This window comes from Vulpes vulpes, chromosome 12, assembly GCF_048418805.1.
Source record: "Vulpes vulpes isolate BD-2025 chromosome 12, VulVul3, whole genome shotgun sequence".
NCBI classification, from domain to species: domain Eukaryota; kingdom Metazoa; phylum Chordata; class Mammalia; order Carnivora; family Canidae; genus Vulpes; species Vulpes vulpes.
In genome coordinates this window covers 137,312,826-137,336,661 of record NC_132791.1, presented here as the reverse complement: position 1 = coordinate 137,336,661, position 23,836 = coordinate 137,312,826, and the positions used below count along the sequence as shown (strand labels likewise).

The following is a 23,836-nucleotide window of genomic DNA, read 5'->3' as shown; positions in this document are numbered from 1 at the left end:
ATTCTCTGGCCCACTCCAGACCTCCTGAACCAGAAATTCTGGAGGTGGGTCTGGCGATCTGTTTTAACAGGTCCTCTGGGTGATGCTGATGCAAATGGCCACCTGGGTTTGAGAGTCACTGGCCTGGTTTTATGGCCCTTTTACATGCAAAGAGAAGACTCAGATTTGTTTATTTCTTGGAAGTAAAAAAGCCACTTGTATTTGCTATATGGCCCATAAACTTTACATGGCAGGATGACCTTCTATCTCTCATTTTTCTGCAGTCTATTTTCATACAACAACCAAAGATTACTTCAGAGCTCCTGGAACACGTTAAATAGATTCAAATGCTTTATGATGCAAAATGCATAAAGGGAAAAATAAAACAGAGGCTTAGATGCTGCTGATAATTCCTTTTTCGTGGCAGATCAGAAGAAAAGGAAAGCAGAGGGAGAAGAAAAAGAAAGCTCTTTAATTTTGTTGTATTCATGGAAACTGGAGACTTTTTGTTAACCTCAAATGAAGGCCTGCTCCCTAGAACGAGTCTTATATGCCCGTGCTGGAAGGTTAATCCATTTCTATCTCCCGTCGTTCAGCTGCAGGGAGTTATTTCTACAAGGACAAAGATGCAATTGTAAATCAAAATGATTGAACCACATAATCACTGCAGTCAGCAAACACACCAGTAACTTTTTGTTCCTTTTTAAATCTTGGGAGATTTGAGAAAATTGGAGAGTTGGTTTTGGGTTTTTTTTTCCTGTTGTCATTTGTTTGTTTGTTTGTTTTGCTGATTGCAGATAGGGTCTATGCCCTCGGGTCCAAGGTCAATAATCACCAGCATTGTGGATGGGAGCTTGATAGCTCTTCAGCTGTGACTTGGAGGGTCCCTCCAAGACATAATGGGGCCGCTCCCCAGAGAGGGCGTAAGTCAGGCTCATTTTATGGCTCTTCTGCAATAGAACAGGACGTTGAAATAGGTCACGCTAAAATTTCCTCTTCCCTTTTTCCTTATTCAAAGCATTCGAGCCCCTCTTTGGCTTTCTTCCTCTTTAGGCACCCCACCCCCTACCCCTGGGATAGGAGGATCAAGAGGGAGAGCATCACAAACAACAGAGGAACCCTTTCCACCATCTTGTGTCAGCACCATGAGTGTTGTTGGGTGGGGGTGATGTCAGCTGAGTGGGGTGACAAAAGGCTGGTGGTGAGACACTCTCCCTTCTTCAAGGACCAGGAATATGATGCTAAAGAGAAAAACGAAACTTCCTAGGCCTTTCCCCCTCAGAGCCACAGAAAGAGGAGAGAGAGCCCGGGATAATCAAGAGCCATCCCTAGTGTGCAGAAGGCTGGAGGCCCAGAGATATTTTCCTTCCTACTCTGAGTCCCTCTGGTCACCTACCATGTTCTCATATGAATTCACACCTCAATAGGCTATTCTCTTAGAGCTTTCCCATTTGCCTGCCTAATAAAACCTTCTCATCCCTGTTCTGGAAACAGAGTTTGAATTTCCTCTGGGGAACATTCCCTTCCCAAGTCCTCATAGTTTGGGTGGAGCCGACTCCAGTGGTTGGCCTTGGAACCTCACTTGGTCAAGAGAATGTCCAAGTTACAGAGGATGGTTGAAGTATGGGCAAACCAATGATCTGAAGGGGCCAATCAATCAGAGCCACTGAACATTTATCCAGGAATTTGGCAGAAAATCCAGGGAAAGACGAACTCCTTCTTACAATAGGGTTGCAAAGCAAAGAGAGTGTAGGTCTGTGGTTGCCAGGGCCATGGGGGTTGCTTCCCTGAACAGGGATGCTTACTGAGGATCTAGCTCCAGCCCTGTCTAAATTAAGCTCTGTCTCTGAATTTCCAATTATCTGAACCAACTTGTTTTGACTAAACCAACTTCAGTTGGATTTTGGTCAGCTGCCATCAAAAGGATCCTGATAAATATACCACAAAATCTCAAAAAAATTTTTTTTCTCTCTCTCTCTTCCCTTCTCCTCCTGTCTTTTCATTTCCTTCCTTCCTTCCTTCCTTCCTTCCTTTTCTTTCTTTCTTTCTTTCTTTCTTTCTTTCTTTCTTTCTTTCTTTCTTTTTTCTTTCTTTCTTTCATTTCTTTTTCTCTTTCTTTCTCTCTCTCTCTCCCTCCCTCCTTCTCTCTCTTTTTAAATGTTAAGTGAACTTGAATTCTTTTTTTTTTTTTCACTTGCAACCAAGAGTCTTGATGAGCATATCATGGTAAATTATTGAACCTGTTGACTTTAGGTAAGTTTGGTGGCCTGAGATTATTTGAAACCCCAAAATAAATAGAAGAATCTCCAGACAGACTTGAAGAGTAAATTGTAAAGGCAGGGAATTTGTAACAACATGTAGCATTTGAACATTTTTATGAACATTTCTTCAACACAATATCCCCCCTTCCTCATGAGGACTCCTGATCCAGAAGTGAGGCTGAGAGTGGGTTCTGAAGATGCCAGGAGGGGACAGAGTGAGACCCCAAGTCAGAGCTGGGAGTTCTGACTGTGTCAAGAGAAGGAACAGAAGTGATGCCAGCTGTGAAGCTCTCATCTGAGGCAGCAGCAAAGACCGACCGTGCCACCCAAAGACCCAGCAGAATCAGCCACTGTCAGCAGAGCCAGTGAAGGGCTCACCGCACCATGTGGCTTCACTAGCTGTTTCTTGAAACCACCACCACCACCACCACCACCACCACCACCCAGATGGGAAGGAGCAAAGGATCCTTCACAGGGAAATAGTTCTGGACCAGAAATGTGGCATGCTCTGATTTATATTTTGAAAGGATCACTCTGACTGCTCTGTTGATGATAGACCAAAGATGGGCAAAAGGAGAAGCAGACAAATGAGTTAGAAAGGTACTATGGTTGCCTGGGTTAAAGATGCCAATGGCCCAGATCAAGGGAGTAGCAGCATAGAAGGTGCACGGTGGTGGGATTCTGGTCGTATCTGAAGATAGGGCCAACAGCGAATTTGTGTTTGGGCACAGGGCATGCGAGAGAGAGAAATTAGGAGAGTCAAGGACAACCCTAAGTATTTGGCCTGATGGGCTATGCAAGAGGTTGTGGTGAAGCAGGTTCAGGTTGGGGGAGACATTGTAGAGTTAAGTGTATTAAAACAATCTAAGTGAGAAGTGTCTAAATCAAGGCATTGAAAACAGGCTTACAGCAAGAGGGGTACATGTGAGAGATAAATAGAAAAGTACAGAATTTGTTAATTCTTAAATGAGACAAGGAGAGGAATGTAAGGTAACTCCCCGGTTTCTAGGTAAGTGGGTAGATGAAAGCACTACTCACTGAAGTAGAGAATCTTGAAGGAGAAGAAACCAAAATTGATGCCAGGACTGGTAGAGCTTGGTTCACCTACAGTATAACCAGTCTTCTTCTGGGATGATTGATAACTGCCAGAGAATAGAGGAGAGGAGGGAGAACAGGGGCTGCTAGGGGTGACAGTATTCTGAGGGTACCATAGGTGGGGGGAGACTGGAAGAGGAAAAAAGTGACAGATGTTAAAAATAATCTGGTAGGACTGCATTCTGGGATTCTATCTTATGCTGTTTCCCAGAAGTTCAGAGATTGAGAGTACTAAAAAGCACTGGGAGAGAAGATGCTATCTTTCTACAAGATGCCAGGTAAACTGCTAGGGCCTTGGCTGTTTGGATCTGTGTCTCTCCATCTGCCCTGAACTTCAGCTCTGGGAAGGGGTGTGGTCACAGCACACAAGGAAATGGAGGAGCTTCATGGACAATTGTTACCTGTCATCAGTAGACAAATACCAAGTTTGAACAGATCTCACAATGCCTGAGGGTAAATGAAGAAAAGGAAAGGGTCTTTGTAGAAATACGGAACAAGGAGGAGAAAAGCATCTAGAAGACTAAGAACAGAGCTCTGAAAATGATGTATTACTGAATCTAGAAAAAACATCAGGGAAGCTGTCTGCCATCATTGGTAGGATGATTTCTGTGACACGGTGGCAGGAAAACAGGCCAGAAGAAAAGAGCAATAGGATGTGTTTGAAGGGGAAAAGGATGAGATGAGGAAGGGTTGTTAGGATATTAAAAATGTAAGAACATAATTAAAGTCTTCACTGGACGCACAAGCAGCAGAAACAATATTACGCACTATTAAATTAGAATTGTTGAGGATAAACGTGAGAAGCTTTCCTAGAACAAAGAGGAAAAAAGCCAAAAGGATGAGATCAATGAGTGAGAACATAATAGATACGGGTTGCAGAGAAGCCATCTAGCAAATCATTGCTCTTGGAGGAGAGGCTAGAGCAGATGAACAAAACCAGATAACAGAAGAAAAATGGCCTGAGTAGAAGAATTCTATGTGAACAGATTGCAAGGGCTCATTGCATCCCACGAAATGAACTGAAATTCTCTGGACATATTACAGCAATGATTCAAGACACTCAAGTGGGGAGAGAGGACAAGTCAGAAGAAGCAAATTCAACAGTTATTGCAAAGGTAAAGCTCTCAAGCAATGATGACAAGCAAAAGGCTTAGAGATTGACAGGAATGTGTGATGCCTAAGAATTGATAATGATTTTAGTTTTGTGGTGCAAATGCAACAAAACTACACCCCCTTCCTGACAGGCTGGCTCTGCTAAAAGCAAAGAGAGCGCAGAAGGGAGCCATGAAGGGACTGGCAATGTTTGATAGGCATGAGCAGGGGCAGAGAAGGTGCTAGAATCATCCCCCAATTCTCAAGGGAAGAATGGGAAATTGAAATAAACTTGTTCCCTTTGGAAGAGTAAGTAGAAAAATATTAGGAGGACAGGCCCATGGGGGCCTTCTTTCAACGGCCTACCACTTAGGAATATAAGAAGAAATGCAAGAAATGAGACAGGATTTCAGAAATCAGGTTCCAGTGGTGCTTTGATGGATGACATAGCAAGACACAAAGAAGCAAAAGAAAATTGGGATATCTCTACAACCATCTCTCCCAACCATGTATCTCTTTTGGTTTTGAGGATGGAAGGGAAGCAGACTGGAGAGGAAAGGATGTAGCAGAAGAGGAGAGGGGTAACAAGCAAGAGGGAAGGGGTGCTCCAGAGGATTCCATCAGTATGTGGGAGCAGACCAGATTGGAAGCTGGCAGTGTGCCCTTCTGCAGGGAGAGCTTGGCCTTAACTTTTGGAATGGTTTCTGGTGACACCACTGGAAAACCATACATGATTTTCAGGCCTGGACTGTGGTGCCTTTGGTTCCCTGGAAGGGGGTGCTCCCCCCCGCCACCCCCCAGGGCCCTGCAGGCAGGAGCGAGGAGAGACTATCACCCACCTGGGCAGAGGTGCTGTGAAGCTTCAGCAGCCCGTTCTCAAGACGCTCCATTTTGGACTTGAGCTCTTTTCTGTTTCTGCGCAGCAAGCTCTGGTAGAGTCTGATGAACTCCAGGAACGATTTGGGAGTTGTATAGTTGTAGCGCTGCTCATTGCTCAGATAAGATTGGGATGTCTGGTTGACACTCGTGTGGACAAAAGCCATGAACTTGCTAATCGACTGCTTGACTGTGGGCTAAGATGGAAGAGTGGGAAATAAAGAGACTGTCTGGACATGAAGACTGGAGGTGATGTTTGCCTCACCTCACTCATTCCCTCCCTACATGGAAAGTTTTGCTCCAACAACTCTCTCCAAGCCCAAACTGGAACCCTGAAACTCTGGACATGGAATTCCTTGTACCTGAGGTGGTGAGGACCCCTTGAGGAGTGTCTTCTTTGCCCTCTCACCTCAATGCCTTCTGTGTTCTGCAAGAAGCGGAGGCTGACAGACTCCAGTGCCTGCTGGGGCCACTCATGGAACCAGTTGATGGCCGTGCAGTTCACAATGGCTGGGAACTTCCTGCTGCGGACTCTCAGCTTGTTCCCCACAGGGGAGAAACAAAGAGTCACCTAAGAAACAGAAGGGCAGGGAGAACCGAGAAGGTATCAGAGAAGTACTCACAGAGAGACAGATATGGCTTTGGGTTCTTTATTTCCCAGAAAGTTGGGAAACACATCCAGCAGAGGAAAAATATTGTCAATAATAGCCAGGCTTCTAGCCAAGAAATTAAGAATGCTGGGACTGCATGAGGCAAGAGGGAGCTACTGCCCTTGGAGCAGATGAGAAGGGCAGCCTTGCAAAATTGCTCAGGCTGAGAAGGGCACTCCTCCCTCCCTGCCCACTCCCAGTATAATCAATAAGGATGACTGTGTCCAAAATATCATTAGAGGCTCTCAGGAACCATCTTTGGTCCGCCTACCCTGGGCAGTAAATCCTTCTATACCTTCAGTTGTCGTCGGACCCGATTTATAAAGAACTTCCAGCAGTTCTCTCTGTTGTCAACCAGACCTTGGCTCTTGACCTCATTCTTCACACTGCTTATGATATTTTCAACTTCATCATCAGAGTAGAGGTCTGGGATCTCTCCTGAGAGAAATGGAACACAGATGGGCAGCTTTGGCATCTCTCTGCATGATGCAATTGGACACAAGAGGTTATCCAACCTTGAGACACAGAGCCTGTGATATTTTGGCCATGTCCCACCACTCTTGCTGGTGGAATTGGACAAACACCACATCTACTCCAAACCCAAGCCAGGGGGAGGGACGATACTTTAAAGAATGGGACAGGGTACATGGTATCCTTTTGTCCTGGGCCAGCAGCTGGTAGCACAAGAGCTTTCAACTCTCTTTACTTCTTTTGCCTAAACTATTTATTTACTAACTACTATTGGCAAAAATTTTGCCTCTGAGGAGCTTAATATTTAGTAGGAGAAATAAAACAGATGTAAAATACCTAGAAGACCACAAGTGAAAAGAGCCATGAGAAAAATACAGATAAATCCACATATCGATGAAGAATGAGCTATCCCTTTCTATTAGAAAAGAAAAGGAGAGAATAAGATTCAGGGAATCTAGTATATGATAAATATGGCATCTTAAAATCAGTGGCGAAAAAATGAACATTTCATACATGTATTAGGAAAGCTGGATCTGGAAAAAAAACTATTTGGATAAATTCCAAATGGATCAATACTTAACTATATAAAAAAAAGAACTATAAAAATGGCAGAAGAAATGAGGAAAATACTTTTATAACCTTTGAGTGGGGAAGGCCTTCTTAAGTGTAACTCAAAATTGGTTCTACACAAATCTTAAGATTATTTGTTCCAACTCTCTGAAGAAAGACCCCAAATAGCCAGAGGAATATTGAAAAAGAAAAACCAGAGCTGGGGGCATCACAATGCCAGATTTCAAGTTGTACTACAAAGCTGTGATCATCAAGTGTGGTACTGGCACAAAATAGACACACAGATCAATGGAACAGATTAGAGAATCCAGAAATGGGCCCTCAACTCTATGGTCAACTAATATTCGACAAAGCAGGAAAGACTTTCCATTTGGAAAAAGGACAGTCTCTTCAATAAATGGTGCTGGGAAAATTGGACAGCCACATGCAGAAGAATGAAATTAGACTATTCCCTTACACCATACACAAAGATAAACTCAAAATGGATGAAAGATCTAAATGTGAGACAAGAATCCATCAAAGTCCTAGAGGAGAACACAGGCAACACCCTTTTTGAACTTGGCCACAGCAACTTCTTGCAAGATACATCCATGAAGGCAAGAGAAACAGAAGCAAAAATGAACTATTGGGACTTCATCAAGATAAGAAGCTTCTGCACAGCAAAAGAAATAGTCAATAAAACTAAAAGACAACCTACAGAATGGGAGAAGATATTTGCAAATGACGTATCAGATAAAGGGCTAGTATCCAAGATCTATAAAGAACTTATGAAACTCAACAGCAAAGAAACAATCCAATCATGAATGGGCAAAAGACAGAACAGAAATTTCACAGAGGAAGACATAGACATGGCCAACAAGCACATGAGAAAATGCTCCGCATCACGTGCCATCTGGGAAATACAAATCAAAACCACAATGAGATCCCACCTCACACCAGCGAGAATGGGGAAAATTAACAAGGCAGGAAACCACAAATGTTGGAGAGGATGTGGAGAAAGGGGAACCCTCTTGCACTGTTGGTGGGAATGTGAACTGGTGCAGCCACTCTGGAAAACTGTGTGGAGGTTCCTCAAAGAGTTAAAAATAGACCTGCCCTACGACCCAGCAATTGCACTGTTGGGGATTTACCCCAAAGATACTGATGCAGTGAAATGTCAGGACACCTGCAAACTGTGGAAGGAGCCTCGGTGTCCATCGAAAGATGAATGGATAAAGAAGATGTGGTCTATGTGTACAATGGAATATTCCTCAGCCATTAGAAATGATGAATACCCACCATTTGCTTCGACATGGATGGAACTAGAGGGTATTAGGCTGAGTGAAATAAGTCAATCAGAGAAGGACAAACATTATATGGTCTCATTCATACAGGGAATATAAAAAATAGTGAAAGATTAAAGGAGAAAGGAGAGAAAATGAGTGGGAAATATCAGAAAGGGAGACAGAACATGAGAGACACCTAACTCTGGGAAATGAACAAGGAGTAGTGGAAGGGGAGATGGGCGGGGGCATGGGGTGACTGGGTGACGGGCACTGCGCGGGGCACTTGACAGGATGACACTGGGTGTTACACTATATGTTGGCAAATCGAACTCCAAAAAAAATATACAAAAAAAAAATGTGTTCAGAACACTTATATTAGTTTACAGTTGGGCAAAATCGTCTATTTTATATGCCGATTTTATAGTGTTTAATATCTCATGTAATTGATTAAATACTGTACTAAAAGTGAAAAAAAGTATAACTCAAAATTGGCATGTTTTTTAAAAAAGATAAATTTGATACATATAAATGGATACATTTTATGTACAAATATAAATTTTATGTAAAATTGTTTTATATATATATAAATATTATCCAAGCTTTAAAAAAAGGAAATCCTGTCATTTGCAATAGCATGGTGGACTCAGAGGGCATTACATTAAGTGAAATAAGCCACAAAGAAAGAAAAACACTGCATATCACTTACATGTGGAATCTTAAGAAAGAAAAAAAAAGTCAAACTCATAGAAACAGAGTAGAAAGTAGTTGCTGGGGGCTGGGGGTTGGAAGAAATTGTCTGATAAAAGGGCACAAACTTTCAGTTATCAGATGAATAGGTTCTTAGGATCTAAAGTATAACATGGAGGTTATAGCTGATAACACCAAACTGTATGATTGAAATTTGCTAAGATATAGAACTTAAAGTTCTCATCCAAAAATTTTAAACAGGTGAAAAAAAGAAAAAAAATTTCCTCTGATTACAGTTAAATACTTAATTTCTTTAATATGTAAAGAAATTCTCCACAAATAAAAGAAAAAGTTAACAATACAATTGTAAGATGTGGTGACAGATACGAAAAGAGAGCTCATGGTATAGGAAATATAAATCTCTCTTAAATATTTGAACAAATGCTTTATCTCACTTGTAATAACAGGAATGTACATCAAAACTATGTTTACTTTTTGGTTTGTACAAATGAGACTGGCAAACATGAACACTCAACCTCACTTGTAGTAATAGAAATGTACTTTAAAACCATGCCTTGTTATTATTTTTACAAGATTGGCCAAGTTCTGAAAGTTAAATAAAATCCCGTGTTAGTGAGGCACTATATGATGGATATATCTTTTAAAAGATCCTAACTAAATATGTAAAAATAAATATATGATAATCAATTAACATTTGTCCTAGAAATGCAATGATGGTCACATCTTAGAGAAATCTATGAAAATAATCCACTACATTAATACACTAAAGAGGTAATACAATATTACCATTACAAAGACACATAAAATTTCCAAATACTGTGAGCAAACTAGGAATAAATAAGAGTTCTCTTAATCTATAATAGATGTCTATTGCACACCCAAAGCAAACATACCAAATGATGAAATACTAGAATATTCTCTTTCAAATCAGGACCAAGACAAGTATAACTGTTATGTTTTCTATTCAACATTACACAAGAGGTCCTAGACTATGCAAAAAAATCAAGGAAAAGAAAATGTATAAGAATATTTAAGGCAATAATTAAACTACTATTGTTCAAAATCTAATTTTCTACACAGAAAATATAAGAGAATATACACATAAACCATCAGGACTCACAAGCATGTGTTCAACAACAAGCTTGCTGGATACAAATCAATGTTGGAAATAAAAGGGCATTTCTGTACTTAAGCCAAAGAAAGTTACTTTACTTTTTATATCTTTTTAATTGTTTAAAAAATATTTATTGGGGATCCCTGGGTGGCTCAGCAGTTTAGCACCTGCCTTCGGCCCAGGGTGTGATCTTGGAGTCCCAGGATTGAGTCCCACGTTGGGCTCCCTGCATGGAGCCTGCTTCTCCTTCTGCCTGTGTCTCTGCCTCTCTCTCTCTCTCTCTCTCTCTCTCTCTGTGTGTGTCTCTCTTAAGGAATAAATAAAAAATATAAAAATATTTATTTTAGAGGATAGGGGAGAGAGAGAACACAAGTGGGAGAGGCAAAGAAAGAAAGAATTCAAGTGGACTCCCCACTGACCATGGAGCCTGATGTGAGGCTCAATCCAAGGACCCTAAGATCATGACCTGAACTGAAACCAAGAGTCAGATGCTTAACCAACTATGCTACCTAGGTGCCCCTTTCATATCTTTTTAAAAATATTTTATTATTTTTAAGTAATCTCTATACCCAACATTGGGCTTAAACTCATAAGCCTGAGATCAAGAGTCACACACACTACTAACTGAGCCAGCTAGGCAACCCCCAAAAATGTTACTTTAAAAGTTAGGATACAGTTGGGGATTTACCCCAAAGATTCAGATGCAATGAAACGTCGGGACACCTGCACCCCGATGTTTCTATCAGCAATGGCCACAATAGCCAAACTGTGGAAGGAGCCTCGGTGTCCATCGAAAGATGAATGGATAAAGAAGATGTGGTTTATGTATACAATGGAATATTACTCAGCAATTAGAAACGACAAATTACCCACCATTTGCTTCAACGTGGATGGAACTGGAGGGTATTATGCTGAGTGAAGTAAGTCAATCGGAGAAGGACAAACAGTGTATGTTCTCATTCATTTGGGGAATATGAATAATAGTGAAAGGGAATATAAAGGAAGGGAGAAGAAATATGTGGGAAATATCAGGAAGGGAGACAGAACATAAAGACTCCTAACTCGGGGAAACGAACTAGGGGTGGTGGAAGGGGAGGAGGGCGGGTGTTGGAGGGGAATGGGTGACGGGCACTGAGGTGGACACTTGACGGGATGAGCACTGGGTGTTTTTCTGTATGTTGGTAAATTGAACACCAATAAAAATTAATAAAAAAAATAATAAAAAAAAAGTTAGGATACAAACAAAAACTATGAGATAGGTAGTAATATATGAAAATATGTGCAAGATCTTGGTATAAGAAGTGTAACATACCCCTGAAGGGCATAAACAAAACCCTAAATAAATGGAAAGAAAAATTGTGCTCAGGGGAGGATGACTCAATATTACCCCCATCATAAAGATGCAATTCCAATAAATAAAAATCAGATGGTTTTCTTTCTTGATCCTGACAAGCATACTCTAAAATTGTATACAGAGGAGCAAAGGGTAAAAAACAGCCATGACATTTCTGAAGAAGAACCAGAGGGATGGACTTGCTGTACCAGAAGTCGAGCCTCCTTATAAAACTATGTTATATAAAACCATGTAAAATTGGTATGGGCCAAATGAATAGAACACTGAGGGTAATAACTTAGAAATAGTCCCAATTATAAACAAGAAACTGATGTTAAATACTGGTGTGCAGCCATGAGATGGATTTATCAATATGTGATTTTAGGATAATCCATTATTAAGATTAAAAGTTAAAGGAACGCTATACAGAAATAAATTTTAGGGGCACCTGGGTGGCTCAGTTGGTTAAGTGTCAGACTCTTGATTTTGGGTCAAGTCATGATCTTAGGGTCGTGAGACTGAGCAGCAAGTTGGGCTCTGTGCTCGGTGGAGAGTCTGCTTGAGATTCTCTCTGTCCCTCCCCCCTCCTACTCCCCTACTTCTCTCTCTTTCTCTTCCTAATAAATAAATTAAAAATAAATTTTAGGTGGATTCAAGACATAAATATGAAAAGTAAAACAGTAACAATTTATGTTTTTAAAGATTTCTCCATATATTTTAAAGAGAGAGAAAGAGAAAGAGTGGTTAGAGTGGCAGAGGGAGAGAATCCGAAAACAGACCCCCACTAAACATGGAACCTGACACAGGGCTCGATCCCACCACCCATGAATGGAAATCAAGAGTCAGACACTCAACTGACTGAGTCACCCAGGTGCCCCCAAAACAGTAATCATTTAGAAACAAAATGCAGGAGATAACTTTTTTTTTTTTAGGAGATAACTTTTATCATGTTGGATAGAACAAAATTTCTGAAACACCACAGAGCATTAAAAAGAACTGTTAAGGGATCCCTGGGTGGTGCAGCGGTTTGGGGCCTGCCTTTGGCCCAGGGCGCGATCCTGGAGACCCGGGATCGAGTTCCACGTCGGGCTCCTGGTGCATGGAGCCTGCTTCTCCCTCTGCCTGTGTCTCTGCCTCTCTCTCTATCTCTCTGTGACTATCATAAATAAATAAAAATTAAAAAAAAATTAAAAAAAAAGAACTGTTAAGTTTTATAGCATTTAAACTAAATCAGCATGACAAAAGTCAGATGCAGACTTCAAAAGGTACTTACAACCCATGTAATGAACAAAGGGTTGGTATCCAGAATATACAAAGAACTCTAATCCATAGGAAAAAGAAAACAAAAACAAAACAAACAACAACAACAACAACAAAAAAAACAACACAAAACCCCAAGAGCAAAAGGGCAAACCACATAAACAGGCAACTCACAGAAGATGAATAGATAGTAAACCCATGAAAAGATGCTCAAGATCACAAGGAAAAAGGGAAAGAAGATAGTGAGATTTCATTTCACGCCAATTGGCAAAAACCAGTAGGTCAGGGAAAGCAGTTGCTGGTGATATTGGGAGGAAACAGGTGTTCATGCACTATTGGTCAGAGAAGAACTGTACACAATCACTCTGGAGAGCATTCTGGCACTTTTTATAAAGTTGAAATGCACATACCAGACAAAAGAGCAATCTATGTTTTGGGTACCTATTGTAGAGAAACTCTTGCCCACGCACACTGGAAGTTTCTACTTTGCAACATCATTCATAACTACACAGGGGTGGGGATTATTGCTTTCTGTGTGGCTGGAAGAGTTTGTAAGGAAATCTAGAAAACCATAAAGGGGAGAAAGTAAATGTGGGTGGTGAGAGCATGAAAACTATGAAGTAGAGTCAGAAATTGGGAATAAAGAAGGGAGAGAGCAGGGTTCTGAATCAGAGGCTGTGGGGCGGGGACTCCTGGCTCAAATGGAAGAGTTGGTCTTGGGGAGGAGAGATGGTTATCTCAGAGGAGAGGAAAAACTTATACAGACATGGAGAGGGGCTGTGGGGTCTAAGGACAGTTGTGAGGATCACACTAAGCAACCAGGTCTTCTTTTTTTAAAAAAATTTATTTATTCATAAGAGACACAGAAAGAGAGGCAGAGACATAGGCAGAGGAAGAAGCGGGCTCCCTGAGGGGATCCCAATGCGGGACTCGATCCCAGGACCCCAGGATCATGACCTGAGCCAAAGGCAGATGTTCAACCACCAAGTCATCCAGGTGTCCTGGAACTGGGTCTTCTCAATGAAAGAAATTCCCCCATAACTGACACAGAAATGGGAACATTATAGACATGCAGGAGGTTGAAGAAGCTACTAGGGCCACCCTACCCATGTTACCTCCTTGTGGACTTGGATGAGGTCCTCAAAGTTGGGTGGCTTGGCAAATAGTCTATAACTAATTAGAGTGACAGGAATTCTGATTTTATATCACTGCAGCTGTGGCACTTCCTTGAACTACTTTATCTGAAGGAAACTCATGCCAGCTTCTAATACATTTCTGGCCTTCATAGTCTGACCACACTAACCCAGGCAGGAGTTCAGTAAGGATTTTATACTAATTAGACTTAATCATTTCAAAGGTCAAAATGAAAAAAAAAAAAGGATTATCATGAAAGCGATCACTTACTTTCTTCCCTTAATTGGACAAACTTGATTTAACTCCCATTCATTAAGCTATTTTGTAGCATGCATATAAAACACTCTGAGCTATAACTTGTTGAAACTAAGGTCTTATTAATGGAACAACCCCATTCTGTCTCATTTGATAAAAACAGAGGTCAGAGGAAACTCTAAGAAAATGAAATAGTATTTAGCATATGTTGGGAATTAAGGAGTTCAGAGAAGTTTTAAAAAGAGTAACAACACTCAGATGGAGTTGACATGACCCATACTCATCCAGGTTCAGGAGTTGACTGTATTCCTTCTTCCTTCATGTCTATGCTGGTCTGTATTCTTTTTTTTTTTTCTCCCTCACGTCTCTGATAATCTGCATTCCTGTCTCTGTTAACTTTAGAGCCCTCCTGCGAGGACTTCCATTCTTTTTTTTTTTTTTTTAAGATTTTACTTATTTATCCATGAGAGACACACACACACACACACACACACACACACAGAGAGAGAGAGAGAGAGAGAGACAGAGAGACAGAGACAGAGAGAGACAGAGAGAGACAGAGATACAGGCAGAGGGAGAAGCAGACTCCATGCAGGGAGCCTGATCCTGGAACTCAGGATCACGCCCGAGCCAAAGGCAGACACCCAACCGCTGAGCCACCCAGGCATCCCCTCTTTGGTTTTAGAACATCTGTAATAGCATGGTCTGCATCCTTTGCCTTTTTATTATTCGAAATATGGGAGACCTAGGTTCTTTTTTTTTTTTTTTTAAGATTTCATTTATTTGAGAGAGAGAGAGAAAGTGAGAATGAGCAGTGACTCCCTACTGAGCAGGAAGCACGATTCGGGACTCGATCCCAGTCCCCTGTGATCATGACCTTAGCCAAAGCAGACACTTAACCTACTGAGCTACCCAGGTGCCCCAGTTCTGTTGATGTTTTATGTATAACATACTTGAAATGGAAAGTCCAATTACAGTCTATAGGCTAATCTGGCCTGCTGCCTCTATGTGCACGGCCTGGAAGCTAAGAGTGATTCTTACAATTTTAAATGGTTGAAAAAATTAAAATAATAATGCTTAATGACTTGTAAAAATTATAGGAGATTCGAATTTTACTGTTCATTAATAAAGTTTTATTGGTCACAGCAACAATCACTCATTTACATATTGTCTATGGCTGTTTTCCCAATAAAACAACAGAGTTGCATAGCTGTGACAGAGACTATCTGGTCTATAAAACTGAGGATATTCACTTTCTGACCCTGGATAGAAAAACAAATTTGCTACTCTGGTTTATGTGATACCCATAGGGCTAAGAGGCTGAAAGCACCAGGCCATTGGAGACTTTCTCTGTGCTCTAAGGATGTTGCTGTCTGCCAGTAGGTCCCAAGAGCCCTTAAGAAGGTCCCCAGATGGAACGTAGTGCCTCTGATTTGGGAGCAAAGTCTGTATCTTCAAGTTGTTCCTCCAATTTCTCCTGACAATATAGCTGTCATTTACTGTGTGACATAGGTAGTTACTAAGAGCAGGGGATTGAACTGTGGAGGGGATTTGGAGACGTGAATAGAGGCAGAGCCTATTTAAATATTTGAAAGGTTTCCTCCTAAGGCCAAAATTTGGGAAACATTATTTCTGCCTCCAATTTGTGCCATCATTATTGTGCCCTGATACTTTCCAAGTCAGACTCATCTTCTCTGTGCTCCTGTGGGATTTTCAGAGGCCATAACTGCTTCTGGGAGAGGAGATCCTTATAGTTTTAGATGGTTCTGTTAGTTGGAGTTTAATGACAAAACAGATGATGCTAAGGTAAGGCTCTGGCCTCATCTAGATCTACCATTTTTCCAGAACATTTCTCTGGCCTCAAGGGAAAGAGAGAAGGGGAGTGTGGTGGCTGTTTCAGGACCTGTGCACCTCACTCTGCATGCCTGAAAGCCATCTCAAAGCACATGTGCAACAGTGATATCTAATACATAAGACAGCACATCATTCTCATGATATCACACACCTTAGTTCAACAAATTCCTCATGAATACTAATTATGGGACCAGAGATGTAACTATTGACAATATGAATGATGGAGGGTTATAATTCTATCAGCATTGTTTTATTTCCTAAATTGGGCAGTAGTTACTTAATCATTTTCCTTTTGTATCCCTACATTATTTAATAACAAAAAAAATCAACTGATGACAGACAATATAGTCTCTGCCTTTTGTAAATTTACAATGCTGTTTCAGTACAATGGTGGTGTGTGCAGGCATGGAGTGCTGTAGAAATGTGGAGGGATTTTTCTCACTCTTAGGGGTGACAGTGATCAGTGAAGATGTTCTAGAGAGAGAATGCTCAAGATAAATTTTGTGCTATGGATAGAAGTTAATCCGGACAAAGGAGGAGAGGGCATAAAGCTCAAAAGAAATAGTATAAGGATGTTAAGGAAGTATAGTGTGTTATTTCAGAGAGTTAGGAATTACTAGATCATAGAGCAGGTCAACAGCAGGGTATTTTCTTGGATTTTTCTCCTGCGTTTAGTTAGAAACCAATGAAGAAACTATTTTAGAAAGACCTTTTGGAAGCAGTGAGGATAATGGATTAGAGGAAGTACTGCCTAGGAGGTGGGGGATGAGTTAAGAAGTGTCTATATTTATTGGAGTGTCTGGGTAACTCCATTGGTTGAGCATTTGACTCTCAATTTTGGTTCAGATAATGATCTCAGTATCTTGGGATTGAGCCCCACTTCAGGCTCTGTGTTCAGCAGGGAATCTGCTTGAGGATTTCTCTTCCTGTCTCTTTGATCCTTCCCCCACTTGTGCTCTCCTTCTCTCTCTCAAGTAAATAAATAGATCTTTAAAAAAAAAGAAGTGTCTACATTTGTTGAAACAACAGATGAAAAGACCAGTGGTGTAGTTATGATAGCTATGATTTGGATTCAGGAATGGCTAGCTAAGGGGTAAAATGGGCGGCAGTTGATTATCTCTTGGGTAGAGATGATAATGGAGAGGTCAGTAATATAGGAGAATGCACGGGGACATAGTCTCAATAACTTATGTGGAAATTGAGCACCATGTGAAGGAAAGGAAAGAATGATTATTCATATCCTTTGGTTTCTGTTTGGTAGCCAGAGAGCCAACCAGGTGCTGATTTAAATTTCCACATCTGTGGTTTGAGGACATATCTGGTGGAGATCATAAGTATTCTCAGGGGACCTGGTGCATGCTGGATGGCTTCTCTTTTTGTCCCACACTTTGTCTTTTCTCTTTCCAGGGAGACTGGGCCAGATCTCCATATATGTAAAGCAAAAATGGCCCATCAGGATATGTGGTTCTGGGTCTTATGGGAGAATAACAATCCAATAGCAAGTCTGTTATGAATATTTCCAGACTCCAAATTTTCTTTTCTTTTTTTTAGAAAGAGAGTGAGTGAGCACACATATGAGTGGGGGGAGGAGCAGAGGGAGATGGAGAGAATCGTGAGCAAGCTCCATGCTCAGTGCAAAGCCCAATGTAGTGCTTGATCTCACAGCCCTGAGATCATGACCTGAGTTGAAATCAAGTCAACTGCTCAACTCACTGAGCCACCATGCACCCCCCACATTCCAAAATTTCATGTGATGGGTGAAGATTACTAACACATCAACTCTGGATCTAATCATTTTAGGATTCTGGATGACGAGGTGTTCTTTTCATGTTCTATATACTGACAGGATACTGGCCCACATATGAAAAGGACAATTTGGTTCAGACATGGAGAGGCACAGGACTTTTTAACAAGGGAGCCCCAGTTGGTTAAAAACTATTTTGATGTGCCACATAAAGAGTGTATGATACTCATCTTTGAGTGCAGCACTTACCAACTGGAACACGGGAGCTTAATAAGTGGATACTGAATATATGAAGAAATGGAAAGTGATTTAGTTTGGGCCAGGGAAGAGAAATGTTAACTTTGGAGGGAAATTTAAACCTTTTGAAAAGCAGAAGGAAAATCCCAACATAAGATCCCAAAATAAAGTATGAAACCTGGCAGAGTTTGGAAAGGAAGAGACACCACACCTGGAGCAGATGAGGTTGTCTCAGCTTAGACTGCAGTAAAATGGACTTTCTGGAATGTGTGAAAGTTGGAGACAGTTGTGCTGTACTAAAAAGCCAGGGAATTATTCCATTTCCTCCCTTGAGATTAGTATTGGGCCTTGCTGGTTCTGAGTTTGGTTTAAGAATGAAGAGAAGACATATTTTATAAGAATTTCTTAAATACTTGGGTTTGATGGCCAGTGTGCATTCTTCAGGAATTATTATAATAGGGCAATAAGGATATAGCAAAATCTGGACTTATCAGATTCAGGAAGGACTAGATTTTCACACATAGTTTCACCAGCAGCTACATGATGCCAAGGTGGGGCTCTGGCAGCCGAGAGAAGTGATTCAAAGATATGTTTCCTTTGTTTCTGATCTGTATGGTCACCCAACTTCTTAGGCAATTATGTACCTTTTGCTAATTAAGCTAAGAACTATACTTAATTTTTAAACTTGGCATGGAGGATTTCTTCCTGTCAATCTGTAATCCAACTGAGATGCAATTGGCATAATGATAGGTTCTGAAATGTTTGGTTGGTGTCAGAAGTGGGATTCAAGCACTGAATTACCATTAGAGTTTGATTTTGAAAATGGCATCAGGAAATCAAGGAATAAAACAATGAGCCAAAGGAGTGTGAGAGGAAGCCAGAGAGCCTATGGCATCAGATTAGTAGGATATGGAGGAGGATATTTTGGGGGGAGAGTTGAATCAGTGGAATACACTCACTGTACCTCTATCTCTAAACTAATAGGACTTATGGATAACTAGAGAGGGATGAGCTCATGGCAAGGTAGCCTGACACAGTGTCACAGCCTGCCCTGTGTTATTCAAGAGTGGAGTGATTGCATAACCCCACAAAATTGAAAAATGAAGGGGGTGGGGAGGTCCTGAGGAATTCCTGAAGCCCTCTATGGACTGGCAGTCAATTAATTTCTAGCAAATTATTTATTTGACAGGGAAAATTAGAACTAAGATATGCTCTAGTTCTCCCTGTCAAAGTGGCTAAGAACAAAGAGAGGAATATCAGAGAAGTATTACTTCTAAGTTCATCTCCATTTTAATGGGTGTATGTAAATCTTATTTTTATATAGAAGACTTAAAGGAGAAATATGAACTTGAAACTTCATGACCTTGGAGCAAGATGATTACATTATACTTTCACTGGGCAGGGCTTCAGAAATTCATTTAAACTTGAGAAAGTTGTCTTCTAAATGAAAAATTAAAAATACTTAATTGATAAATAAAATTTCAATTGGTGAATGCATATAAATTTCTGTGTCTCAGACATTATTTTAGGAGAAGGTGACCTGGCTGGAATGAAGCCAACCAAAATACAGAGTGAGGCTGGCAACATGTCCAAGGCCATAAGTTTTTGGAAGCACAATTTTACCTTTTTGGATTGTTTTAGAAATTAAACTTTAGGGCACAAGGTGGGAGCACTGTTGGACACCTCATTATTTAGTAAAATAAAAGATGAGGCAACGTTGTAATAAAATACTGCTGAGGAAAGTGGTAGGATGTTAAGACAGTATTTAGAATGAAGAAAATGTATTGGGTTGGAGAAGAAAAGGAATAGGAGCTAGTAAGGTAAACTTCCGTATATAAAGTAACTTTGTAGTAGAAATCAGTATAATGCTTACAGACAGCACAGTAAGGACCCTGGGACTCTAATCCTCATCAGAAGCAATCCAAAGATTGCACATAGAGCCTGTTAGTACATGATCAGGACCAGGGACCAGCGGCTCTTCATGGGTGATGGAAAAATGACCTAGAGTATAAGCGAACAAAATTTGAAGCAGACAATGATTAGAAGCAGTGACATTGCTAGGGATTGCATGGGATAGACTATGGAGAAATATGCTGTGATCACGGTTCTGGATTTCATAAACTAAAAAGCATTCAGTTAGCTAGTCAAGGGGGTGGACTGTGGATACCAGGGCTTTCAAATGCTGAAAAGCTAGAGGCAGAAATTTTGTTCTGGAACATCTGTGCATTGACTCTGTTCTTAATCCAGATGAAGAGGTAGTTTTGCAGATGCCAAATTTGGTTTAAGAGCCAGGAAAGCATATTCTAGGTTTAATTAATATAAATGCAAAAACACACACCTCCCATTTCTGTAAATGCATAATTCAAATCCTCTATTGTCTTGTACTCTTGGGTATATATACTTATATATATATATATCAGGTTATGTTTATATATATGCATGTGTGTGTGTGTGTGTGTGTAATTTTTTTTACCCAGAATGGTTGATATAATTCCTAAATAAATAAGGATAGTAAAGTATCACAACTGAACTTTCCAATGAAGTCCTATATTTTACTGACAGAGCCCCAGGATGGTTGACAGATTTTTGGAAACCGAGGAAAACCATTTTAGAGATATTCTACATTTTCTATTGCTTCTACTTTGCTTGCATCAGGTTCTGAATCCTTGACTAAATTAGCAGCCTAATATTGCCCTATTGTGTAAGCTTTGTGTGTGCAAATTCTCTGTGTATCTTCTTGCCAATATCTAATATACCTGAAATACTGCACACATTCTAGTTTCTCTCTGTCTTGAATATGGGAAGGGAATAGCACCTTCTCTCTGAGCTCAGCAGACCCTTAACATGTTTTTTTCCCAATGATCAGATCTAGTTCCAGTAAGAGAGCCCCAAAATTACTGTCTGTTGCAATGAAAGGATAAGGCACATCACTGATCCTAGAAGGGTCTTAAAGAACCAGTCCTCTATCAGGAACTAGTTCTCTGGATCTTGGAGCACTTTGGGATGACTCTGACTCCAGGGGGAATCTACATTCAAGTGCAAAGGGTTTCTTACCAGATGCCAGGAGATCATTGATGAGCACAAGGAACTTCTCATCAGCCACTTGGGCGTCGGTCATGAGAAACACTGTGCTGAGATTCTTCACCCCAGCTTTCAGACACAAACTGGCCAGGTCCATCTGTAAAACTTATCAATATTAGAGATCTTTGGGAAGATAGACTTATTTTTTTTTAAATTTTTATTTATTTATGATAGTCACAGAGAGAGAGAGAGGCAGAGACATAGGCAGAGGGAGAAGCAGGCTCCATGCACCGGGAGCCCAATGTGGGATTCAATCCCGGGTCTCCAGGATCGTGCCCTGGGCCAAAGGCTGGCACCAAACCGCTGCGCCACCCAGGGATCCCAAGATAGACTTATTGAAAGAGGTCCCAAACCCACTCTTTAGGAATGGGACCATTTCCTCATCTACTTTAATGGGAACAAAGCAAAACAGCAATGGAAAGTTAGGAAGGAGTGCTATTTTATATTGACAAGTAGGGAAATATGGTCTCAATCCCAATAGAGGTGGACAAGTAAAATTAAACATTGATGATCTTTAAATCATACAAACACTGTGGCTCCTGTATGAGCTTCTGGAGCTCCTGCTTTGTGCAAAGAGGTAACAGATTTCCAAAGGGACAGAGATAGTCCCTGTTCATCTGTGTTACTTATATCATCATACAAGTGAATGGCCTGCCCCAGAAGGCAAGCAATTGCTCTTGGTCTTGACAGGAGAGTCACGTATTTGGGGCTACTGATCCAGATGATGAATGTGTCTTATGCTAACAGTGTCTTGTGTTCTCATGACTCTCTCCAGCAAAAGCTTTGTTTTGGAATAACATATACTAGGGAACACGCACACACACACACACAAGATCATCTGTTAGGAAATTATATCCATTCAAAATTGCAGGTGGATGAAGTTTTAGGCTAGGATGCCAAGCCCCGAATTTTCCCAGCTTAGTCAATCTTGGTTCAATCTCTATCCCTCTCACAAAGCTCAGCCATCAGTCCCTGATCTTGCTCTTCTCGCTTGTACCACTCAAAGCTCATTTTGAGAGCCTCATGCATTTTCTTACAGCAAAGCTTTTTTCATGTCCTATATATAATTCCCCTTTAAAGTTAGTGAACTTCTTTTAATATCAACCGTTCTCAACCTTATGCATTTACAGAATTAGCTAAGATAACGTTTCTCAACTCTCACGGGAACCATCTGGGAGATGCTTTGAAAAGTCTTGATGCCCAGGCCATTTCTCAGACTGGTTAAGCCCAAATTTCTGGAGGGTGATGCAGGTGTCAGCATTATTTGAAGGGGATTCCGGTATATAGCTGAGGTTGAGAACCTAATACACTAATGTCTTAGATCATTCTGTAAGTAGGTAATTCTCATATGCACTATCTTGTTTACTCCTTTTTTTTTTTTTTTTTGACCACTGAAGATTGGTCTAACATGAAACTCGTGTATGACCTTAGATCCAGCCAGTCATTGAGAGGCTGAGCTGTGGTTTCAGAGCAGTGAGCACCCCTGGCTGAGAGATTATTAAGCAAGTGGGTAGGTCTGGCTCCATGCTGGCTGGAATTATCCTAGGGACAGCAAGTGCAGCATCCTGGTGGAAATTACATCAGGACTCCTGACCTTGCCACAGCTGTAGGCAGGCACAAAAGGGAGGGGGCTTCAGTGACCTCTGAAGATTGTATAAATGCCTTTCCCCCCTTTCCAGAGCATGCAGCATGGCTGCTAAGTGCTTAATGTCTGGAACCAGAAATGTCAGCTCCCACTACCTGGTGGTTACTGGAACTATCTTCTAAAATATTAATTTCTTACAGAACTTGGGCAGACTGTCAGAATTCCTTCAAAGTCTACCACAGCTGTGAGGGAGCTGGGTGCTAAATTTGACAGAGATGTGCCTCTGATCTGGTGAAAGCCAAGGCTATGAAGATGGAGCTGAAGTAGCAGAGGTTTTACAAATGCATGCCTGGGTCTAATGAGAAAAGAGCCCCTTGTGTCACCAGCCCAAAACTGAAGAAGGGAATGGCCAGTCCCTCATGGGGGGGGGGGGTCTGAGCAAGGGGAGCGAAGAGCTAATGAAGGGTGACAGGGAGCTGTGGGTGATTGGAGGGGGAGCTGTTTCTTACCTTGAAGTCCTGGATCTGGTAGCCTTTCCGCAGCGTGATCTGGAATACATCCATGGAGCTGATGAAAGCCGCAAGCCTTGTCAGACTCTGCTTGCCGCTCCCACCCACACCGACCAACAGAGCATTTCCCCGTGGAGACTCCAAGATGCGGTTGATGTGACAGCTGCAGAGAAGGAGCAGAGGCACGTGGCTTTGATCAGACTTTCCTCTATGAGGAGCAGGTGCCATGGTCCAAGTGAGAACTAGAACCTTGTTTGGAGGCATGTCATGGGCTGAGCAGCAGGAAACAGGAGTTAAATTGTCCCCAGACCTGGCCTCACCTTCTTGCCCAAATGGGTGGAAGTCCCTCCTGCTTTTCGCTAAAAGCCAAAGCTGGTGGCAAGTGAACTAGTGATAGTGGAGGAAGAGTTCATGGCAGCCAGGCAGGACTGGAGGGGACCCCGACTCACCCTCTAGCCTCTCCCCAAGCTGAGCCTGACTCTGTCATACCTCCCACAGCACTTTGCCTCACCTACTTGTGCTTTTAGGCAAGACAAGGGGGCAAGAAAGAGAGAAAAGTGAAGAAAAAATTCAAGGGAGGCCAAAGAACCAGCAGGAACAGAACTATTTGTTCCTCTAAAGAGAGAAGTAAAATTCAAGTCAGCAGAATAACAGAGAACCCTGGACATTGATGCCCTTGTAATGAATGTAGGTTCTTGGTGTCAACCTGTAAGACACCCACTTCCTTGGCTTCTGGATTCATCCCCTTTTAGCTATATTTGGC

General features: G+C 41.4%; 1 protein-coding gene across 1 annotated transcript in view; it reads right to left on the bottom strand.

Moving 5' to 3' along the window:
* The window catches only part of DNAH9 (dynein axonemal heavy chain 9), a 325,725-nt gene that overhangs the window by 106,972 nt on the left and 194,917 nt on the right, over positions 1-23,836 (bottom strand). The window contains exons 44-48 of the mRNA XM_072730369.1: positions 23,074-23,236; positions 20,953-21,076; positions 6,249-6,391; positions 5,713-5,874; positions 5,267-5,500 (exon numbers count right to left, since the gene is read on the bottom strand). Of these exons, the coding sequence (XP_072586470.1) occupies positions 5,267-5,500; positions 5,713-5,874; positions 6,249-6,391; positions 20,953-21,076; positions 23,074-23,236 (826 nt within the window). The remainder of the gene's footprint in view (positions 1-5,266; positions 5,501-5,712; positions 5,875-6,248; positions 6,392-20,952; positions 21,077-23,073; positions 23,237-23,836) is intronic.